This window comes from Rhinatrema bivittatum, chromosome 15, assembly GCF_901001135.1.
Source record: "Rhinatrema bivittatum chromosome 15, aRhiBiv1.1, whole genome shotgun sequence".
NCBI classification, from domain to species: Eukaryota; Metazoa; Chordata; class Amphibia; order Gymnophiona; family Rhinatrematidae; genus Rhinatrema; species Rhinatrema bivittatum.
The window spans coordinates 33,814,846-33,824,546 of NC_042629.1; the positions used below are offsets into that span (position 1 = coordinate 33,814,846).

The 9,701-nt window shown below is 38.3% G+C and overlaps 1 protein-coding gene across 1 annotated transcript in view; it reads left to right on the forward strand.

Moving 5' to 3' along the window:
• BRWD1 (bromodomain and WD repeat domain containing 1) overlaps positions 1-6,417 on the forward strand; it is a 282,561-nt gene extending 276,144 nt beyond the window's left edge. Inside the window, exon 40 of the mRNA XM_029577859.1 lies at positions 2,431-6,417. Coding sequence (XP_029433719.1) covers positions 2,431-4,466 — 2,036 coding nt within the window. The 3' untranslated portion in view covers positions 4,467-6,417. The remainder of the gene's footprint in view (positions 1-2,430) is intronic.
• Positions 6,418-9,701: the final 3,284 nt, after the last annotated feature.

A 9,701-nucleotide genomic window follows, 5' to 3' on the forward strand; every position in this document is an offset into this window, starting at 1 on the left:
TGCTTGCATAATGCTGTGTACTTTAACCATTTGATTCTAATAATTAGTTCACTGAGCACCTTCTTTATATATGCCAGCAAGTGTCAAGAGTTACTAGAGAGGAAATAAAATGTTTGAGGAGCATGCTAGCTGAAATATTTCTAAAAAATAATTTGTGGCAGTGAAGGAAAATACATTTGACTTGATCAGCACTTGAAAAGAAAAAAGTCATCTGCATAAACTATAAATGTGCAATTAATTCCAAAAGTATAGGATGTCTGTTCATCCTGAGCTAGTTACTAGACTCTCTGCCCCTCCATCATCTTAGGAATATGACATTGCCTCTGTAACATGTTCCATGTCTAAATATACAGAAGGCATCAGTATATTGCTTCCATAAAAAGCTCTGTCGCCTAATAGTATATTATTTTTTTAAAACATGCTTGGTATAGACAGCATGCAACCAAAGTTCTATACAGAGTGATTCAGGCATGGTTATGATGTCTTTGTCCCAGATTGGCTTGGTGGTTCAGTGCTGTGCACTTCCATGTATCAACATCACCCACAGTGGCTTACAGCTTCAAATATAGAAATTCTCCTCTAATCACCATTTTGAGTAACAAAAAGTATTGCAGACATTTCCTGGACTGGGGATATGGTAGAGGCAGTGTTCATCCAAAAGGGTAAAAGGGCTCAATAAGTGTGATCCCTGAAGACTTGATTTAGAACCTGTGATGTGGAGTTTGGAAGGAGCCCTGGTGCACACCTCCAAGCCTCAAGACCATTGCTGCAATGACCAAATCAGCAACAGTAGGCAGTTGGGTCTATTAAAATAGGGGGAAACTCCCTGGGTAGTTCTAAAAGAAGGCTCATGGTGTCAAGATCCCAGCACTGGTTCTAATTTGAGCTAGAAGAAAGGAGGGAACTGTCTAGCAAAACAAAAATTCTTTGTACTAAAGTTTACCTTTATAAATTTGATCTTAAGTGATTTATTAAATGTCATATAGTGAGTGGTTGAGAGGAGAAGCTACTGTCTTCAGGTTTTTCCTTCTGTGCTTTAAATGTTGCACTGCTCTGCCAGCTTATGGTGTATTGGTGGTTTCCCAGACGTCAGCTGTTTGTATGTTCAATAACAGAAGCAGGAAATGCCAGAGATGGCCAGTATTGATTGAATACCTATGGAGCACAGAAGGGTATGACTAAGGAAAAAACAGAGAATCTCATGGATCGTTGAGAAGCAGTTTTATTGTTTTAGACCAGCAGGTTATTTCAGCTAAGACTGTTAGTTTGTATGTGGTGCTGTTAATTAACACTGCATCTTTTTTGGGGGGAGGGGCTCGGGGGAGTTAATATTAAACTGTAGGAAATAATACAATGGAACAAATGAAATGTGGTTGTTAGGCCTTCCAGCATCTCTGAAAAGAAATAACTGACTGCAGCAGCTTTTGTCTTTTAAAGGTTGCAGATCTTTCCTTAGAATGTCATTGTTCCTTTATTCAGTTGGACAGTGCTCAGTTTTACATGTGCGGGTAAAATCACTCAGTGCGAGAACTGAAATTTGCTTTTGGAATCTTTAATGTGCATGAAAAATTGTCACCCAGTGATGTGTGCTTAGTCCGGAGGTCCTCAAACTCTGTCCTTAGGGTAATAACTCCATCAGGTTTTCAGGATTTCCACAATCAATATGCATGAGATCTAGCTGCATACATTAGAGGCATTGCATGCAAATAGATCTCATGCATATTCAGTGCAAAAATCCTAAAAACTTGACTGGTTAGTGGACCAGGTGGACTGAATTTGGGACTATGGGTTAATCCATACAGTGTGGTTTGTATGTGAGATGCATGTAGACTATTTGAAAGCAGCATATGGGATTTATGGCAAACTTTACTGAAGAAAATATTTTGAAAGGAAAATACCTTAGCTTTCAGAGTGATTGATTTAGAGTCCATTGGGACTTCCTGAGCAGGTTTGCACAAATTCTTGAAATACTTCTAGTCCAGTCTTACAGCATTTTTCTGCTTTGTTCCTCTTTCCTCCCTATTAGAAAAGGACCTTAGGCAGTTTAATAAAATCCCTCCCTCCCCCAGCAAATATATTTTAAATTTTTCATGGGAGTGGTGATCCATTGCCAGTTTTATTTAGTCTGCTATGGAGGAAAATGGCTGAGAATGCTCTTGGGTAATCAGGGCATCATGACATGGCAGGAATTGGTAACAGCCACATATCAAACCAGGATCACTAAAATTAAATCAAAGGACAGGTGGGTTATTGATCTTTCTGGACGATTCCTATATGCCACCTGCATTTTCTATAGGCTGTTTGAGAGAGACTGTATATCAGCTATAATGATGATTCAGTAATGAAATTGTAAAATTTTATACTGGAAATATGAATTAGATTTTTAGTTACTAGTACCATACATTGATAGGATTTGCCTTTCTGTTGCAGGATCTCTGGTGAATGGATATACTTGTAGAAGAAAAGCTACGAGAAAAAGAAGATATGTTAGTGACACAGAAGATGCAAAGTCTACTAGTGAAACACTGAAAGAAAAGACTAGAGTGTGTAGAAAAATTCCCCGAAAGAGTGCTGTGCTGGCTGCTAACAGGATAAAGTGTATGAGCGATATTGAAGAAGGCTCTAGCTCGGAGAATGACTGCAGCACAAGCATTAGCAGCAGGAACTTACCCCGGCGCAGTGCTTTTGTTAAAGCTAAGAAACACTTGTTTGAGGAATCTGAGGAAGAAAAAGATCCAAAGTCTGTAAGTGACGAGAGAGAAGCGAAGGAAGAATCCTCTTCTAGAAATCAACTTGGGAAGACTTCGACAGCTGCTGCAAAAAAATGCATCGAATCAAATGACCACAACACAGGCATTAGCAGCAGGAACTTACCCCGGCGCAGTGCTTTTGTTAAAGCTAAGAAACAATTGTTTGAGGAATCTGAGGACGACAAAGATCCAAAGTCTGTAAGTGATGAGAGAGAAGCGAAGGAAGAATCCTCTTCTAGAAATCAACTTGGGAAGACTTCGACAGCTGCTGCTAAGAAATGTATTGAATCAAATGACCACAGCACAGGCATTAGCAGGAGGCGCTTACCCCAGCACAGTGCTCTTGCTAAGGCTAACAAAAACTCATTCAAAAAGTCAGATGAAGATTCAAAGTCTGAAAGTGAAGAGGATGATCTAAAAGAAAAACCCACGTCTGGGAATTCTCCATGCCAGGATGTTTCAGCCACTGTTAACAAACATAGCAGGGATTCTAGCAAGTGTACCACACGCTTAAACAGAAAATGTCCCCAGAGCAGTGCTTTTACTAAATCTAGAACAAATCTACTTGAGATGTCGGAAGAAGACAATCCAATGTGTAAAAGTGAAGAGAGGAACCCAGAAGAAGTGTCAGTTTCCCGGATTTCTCGGAGTCGATCTGCTTCAGCTGCCATTGGAAAACGTATTGGTGCATCAAGTTTCTACAGCACAAGTATTAGCAGCAGGAACTTACCCCGGGGCAGTGCTTTTGCTAAAGCCAAGAAAACTGTATTTGATGAGTCAGAGGAAGACACTGATCCAAGATCTGAAAGTGAAGAGAGAAATTCTCCAAGTCAAATTAATTCAACTGTCAGGAAGTATATTAGTGATTCTTCTGAGGAAGAAAATGCCTCTTTGGATACTGCTAAACTGAAAAACTGGCACACTAATAGCCATAAACAGGCATGTAGGAGTGCTGGCACTGCAGCTCCCAGAGTAAAAATGCTTTCTTCAGAAAATGACAAAACAAAATGCCAAGAGCAGGAAAGCAACAGAAAGAAAATTTCAAATCAGCCCGATTCTGCACTAAATTATAAGGCAGCTGATGACCTGGAGACTGGCGCAGATTCTGAACCAGGAAAATGGAAGAGGAGAAAATGCAGGAAATCAAGCTCTCAAAATGGTGCATTTCATGCTAGGAAAGCAAAGGTTTTGAGTGATTTTGAAGACTCAGCGTCCAAGAAGAACAAGAGAGAGGGAAATAGTAGTCATTCTAGTTCTGAGTGTGGAAAGGCCTCTTGTTCAGGGACTGCAAGACCCTCAGAATCTGGCTCAGACTCCTCATCCAAGTCTTCAGACTTGGACTCTTATTCTGATGGCAGTGTCTATCTTGAAAAAAAACATACAAAACGGAAAAGAAAAGCAAAAGTCATGTGCAGAGGTGCAAATATTAAAGTCAATTCATCCAAACCCATTAAGGTGACTGGGCAAAAGAAACGACCTCGTACAAATCACGATGATGACTGGAAGGATATAGGCTATAGAAAACCTGAAAAAGCTGCAAGACGATCTAAAATAAGGACTAGAAATCAAGGCAGAAGGACAGTCAGGTATGATGATGGCGATCTGGATACAGAGAATGTGATGCCGAGTGATGAGAACTTACATCTTGGATTCTCTAGAATTGGACGGTTACGGAAAATGACCTCAAAGGCAAAAGCCAGTTGTGTTCTGCGGTGAACACCAGTATGGTGGTTGACAGCAGGCCTGCTGCTTTTCAGATGATTCAGGGAATATATTTATATTTTTCTATGAAAAATTTATGAATGTAGTTAATCATAACTTCTTTTCCTACTTCATCTTGCACTTGCTTTCCATTCTATCAACATTTAGCACAGATGCCAACATGTGCCTCTATTTAGGGGCAACCTGCATTTGGGACTGGAATTTGTTACATGTAGCAAGGGTTTAAAAACTTAACACTGGGCAATAGGTACATATCAGTGTGTTGAGCATTACTGTTGAGGATGCTGGAATGGTGCATATTACCTATGTCAGTACCTTGTATCTATATGATCGGGCCAGTAAAATAGGCCAGCCTGTTGAATATTTTTAAGTTTGTATACAACAGTAACTTAAGTTTACAAACAGTACTGTAATTAGAGGCAGCAGGAGTTCTAGCATTTGACCTTATCGTGAGTAAAGTAATCTCTAAAATACTTTACAGATGTTGATCTAAGCAGATTGAAGTAATATAAATATGGACATATTCTGCTATTGAAGCAGAAAAAATTGCTATTATTGGATTTCATATTTGAAGAAATAAGCACGTTTCTACAAACAATTTAATTATGTAGTACTGTACTCTCCTACCAATACATTTGAAACTATTACATACTAAGTTCTTAAATCTGAAATGTTTTTGCTGCCTCCTTTTTTGGAAGGGGAGGGAACCTCCCTAAATAATTATCCTCCACTATTGTTTGAACAGTGACTGCATCCGTCCCTTTTTCATAATTCATAAATAACATTTTTAACTTGGATATTCTCTTTGAGAGGCTGATTTAGTAGTTGATGCAACTTCAGGATTTGTGCAAAGATTTGTCATTTGCCGGTTATGAAATTCTTATAAAGTAATGGCTTCCATTTCCTACAAACCACTTGAACCCAGAAAGAGGTAGGTTGCTGCTGAATTGTGACAGTGAATTAAGACTTCAAAGTATTTCCTCAAGGTAATGAAATATTTGTTTTCTTGGCGATGAGAGCACCACTTAAATGCTATTAGAATATTCTGATTGTTGTTTAGGTGGAGAATAGTTTAGCTTCAGATAGTCTCTCACAGATATGACTTGTTTTAGTAATATATTTTTGAAATGATGTACTAAGAATCTCAGGAAGCAAAATCTACAGTATTCTGTTATTTCTTCCCATTCTTTTTAAGGCTTCAAACAGCATCTTTTTCTCACTCTCCCTTCTGTATTTAGTTAGTAATCTGATCAGGCTTACAGAATTGTCTTTGATTGCCCAAGTGAATGTGAAGCTTTAAATGATGAGCAACTTTGCTGCAAAGAAAAAAATGCTTTCAGTGACCATCCTTAAAAACATTTTTGTACATTTACATCTAAATTTTGTCCAAATATTGCAGTCTTCCATTTAGCAAATTTTGTTTTTCATGTGAAATTCATTTCCAAAGTTCCAGAACTCTTCCTTTTTATAACACTCTTGTTAAACTACTCAGTATTGCATTTTTTTTACCATCACATAGAAAGATGTAGCAAAGACCAGATACAAAAAAAAGTTTGGTATAACTTCCAGAAAGCTAACTATAAATATATGCTCTAAATCCCTCAACTTTTCTAGTAATAAAACTTAGTACTGCAGTGAGATAATATAATTTTGTTTTTTCTGGCCTCTTTGTGACAGTCTATCTAGAAGGAGCTGTGCTTTCAGTTTGGTGTGTTTTGCCATTGTAATACCAAATGTGATTTCTGATGTTAATTTCTTTTCAAGCTGAAGAGAAATTGGGCTTATGCCCATGTGCCACAGGTATCTTCTCCTTCTGTTAAATGCACAATGAACTGTACTTTCTAATTTCTGGCATTGAAACTGCATTTTGTCTTCCTTGTTATCTGCAAAGTAGAAATCCATGTTTTCACTCATCTCAATAAAATGCTGCAGTTTTTTAAAGTTATTTTCTTATTCTTTTATTTAAATCTACATGAGTTCTGCAATGGTTTAGTCAGTGTTGCATAATAGGCAGGTATGTTTCTTGCATTAAAGAATTGTAGGTAACATTAAAATTAGATGCAATACACTCCCAAAACCTCCAGATGGCAGCAGAAGTTTGAAATAAGAGCAAGAGTTGTTTACTTTAAATCAATATTGGGGTAGATATTTAAAGGCAAGCCGGCTGAGTACTTAAGCTATATCCAGCTATCTGGCTAAGTTAGAAGAATATTAAACAGCATGGCTATGCCACTGAATATCCGCACACAAACACTACTTAGCCAGATAAGTGTTATCTAGCTAAGTCTAGACGTACTAATAGTATGTCTAGACTTAGCCGGTTAACTTATCTGGCTAAGTCTCAAAATCACCCCCTAGTGACTTAGCCGGCTATATAGTAATTGCTGAATATAACTGGATATTCAGCAGCCATTAGATAGCTGAATGTCCTACCTATCCAGCTATTCAGCATTTGAATATCGGGCTCATTTTATTTATAGAAAATTGTTAAATGTTCCATCAGAAATGTACTGTAACGTTTGCTCTTAATAGTTGTATTTATTACAATGTATTTTAAATTAGGAACACTTAATACTACTTAAATATCTGCAGTGTCTCTTCCAGAATCTTTAGGGAAAATAAGCTTCAGAGCAATGTTTTTCTAATAAATTTGAGTCAGTGGTGATAAAAAGCAGCATAGAGGCTCCACAGAGCATCTGACACTCTGCATGTGAAATCTGCAAGTCTCTGGCTTCTACTGATGGCTGCTTCTGCAGGACTGTGTGTGTGGTGTAAAGCTTAATCTGCATCATCTGTATGGCCATATTCATCTGGACAAACATCTGGTGTTTGTGATGGTATAGGATTTTGAAGACCTGCAGGGACATAGATCACATGCTGTATACAAATCTCATATCATAGTAGGTTGTTAATTATTATTTATTTATTTAAACATTTTTCTATGCCGTCGTTAAGTTAAATACCATCACAACTGTTTACAGAAAGGCACGATAAAGAGAAATATGGGTGGTATAGATTGCAAATTACTCGTGTGCCATCATAGTACGGTAACAATGTAAAATAATAAACTAGGTGTGTAAATTAAACCTGATTGTTAGGAACAAATTAGGCAGTTTGTTTTTAACATTAATATGCTTATGTAGGTTACTAAAAACTTCTAGCTTGGTGCATCCTTATCGCTCAACTATTTTTCTCCTTTTCTTTGTTTATCTTATTATTTGAGATGATTGAATCAGTCTTTAAATGTGTTCCTTCCATTCAGCCAGATTGAGTCAGAAATATGATTTGTTTCATGCTCCCATACCAGCAGATGGAAACAAAGAACAAGTTTGCTGATGACCCTTATAGGGTCCTGTATTTACCTCAGCCTGTCAGTATTCTCTATCTCCAGCAGATGGTAGGCAAGCATCCCATACTGAGAGCTCTGAGGCCTGGCAAAGAGACATTTTGAAGAGGAAATGGCTGCTCCTGGGATGACACTTTCAGACTGATTCTTGTCTGGTTGAGCACGGCAACATTTGTAGAAGCTAGCTTTCTCTGGGGCTGCGGTCTTTCTAGCTGTTCCTTTCCCAGTTGAGTAAAGATTAAAACAGGAAGATTCTAACTCTTTTCCCTCAATATTTTAATTCTCCTCCCTGACTGACTTCACCATCCCCCCACCCTTCTAAAAATATCTCAAGTGGGAGACTATCAGATTTAACTAATAACTTAACAATGCAAATTCATTAGCTTTAGGGAGCAGATAGACACTTTTTATGAGATAGTCAATTAGTTTATTAGCAGCATGTGTGAAAAATAATAATACGATATAATTATTTTGGTTTCTTTGGTTTTTGGTTTGTTACAGTTTTAGTTTAGTTTTACAGTGTAAGCACTGTCATGAAAGATAAGCAGAACATATAAGCATAATCTAAGCTCAGCTGTGCTCTTAGAACTGCTCAATTGCTATCCAAATTATCCCAGCTGTAGAGTAATTTGAACCAGTGTTCTCATCCTTTAAGGTACAGCATCAATCCAGGGTCACTCCTGTATCAGGATTCAGTCTGACACCCAGGGATGGATCCGAATCCCTTGTAGTGGATAAAATCTCACAGACATCTCTGTGAGGTATGACGGCAGAAAAGGATAAAAATCACTAATTGGCCAAACATACCTCTAGAGTAAATCTGGAAAACAGTAGCATTCACGTTAATGAGCAACTGTGCTGAGTAATACTCGGTCTCAGCTTACAAGTCTCAGTGGTAGTGACTGGCACAGTCAGTTCTAGGGGCACTACTCAATCGCTTTCCGAAGTCCATGAAAGAGAATCAGGGGAAGAAACCCCTTGACCAAGGCTCTTTCAGATAAAATCTGCAGAAAGTTCATTCAGATGATGTCAGACATCAGAAAGTATCTCTTGAATATTCAGCTCCATAAGATTCTAATGTTAATCTGGATTAGATGTTGCCACCTCTATAGACACAGGATTGGTGGGATGCAAATGTCATCTATGCCTCCATGCATAGGAATATTCTCATCTGCTCATTAGTCCATCAACAAAAACAGGTTTTAAAACAATACCTGCTTCATAGCTGGATACAAAGTTTTACCAAGGACATGTTCTCAGTTCTGGTCCAAGGTTTCTTTCATTTAGGAGGTGTTGACAACTCTCTGATATGAAGGAACAAACAGTCTTTTCTCCTGTGTGAAAAACACTCTCTTATAAAGTTGCCAAAAATATCACATGGCTGCAAAACTTTGTTTTGCATTGCTTTTTAGGCTTGCACTTTGGCCAGTCTGTGTGTAGTAATAGGCCTCAAAGTTAATGATGCATATCCTGTTTAGGGTCACTGGCATTATCCCAGGACAAGCAGGATGCTAGTCCTCACATATGGGTGACGTCACTGACTGAGCCCTATCACGGAAAACTTTCTGTCAAAGTTTCTAGAAATTTTTGACTGGCACTCCGAGGCCACTGAGCATGCCCAGCATGCTATAATTCCCTGATGCACAGGGGTCTCCCTTCAGTCTTCTTCTTTCCATGCTGCTATTAGCCTCGTGGATCAGGAGCTTTTAAAAATCATCGGAAAAAGTTATCCCACCGTAGAGGGCTCCCTTTTTCACCACCGGTGAGTAAAACTATTTTCCGGTCGTTACAGTCTTCAAAAGATTTTTATTTATTTATTTATTAGCTTTTATATATCGACATTCGTGGGTACAAAATGCCGGTTTACGGCTGTCGGGCTTTCA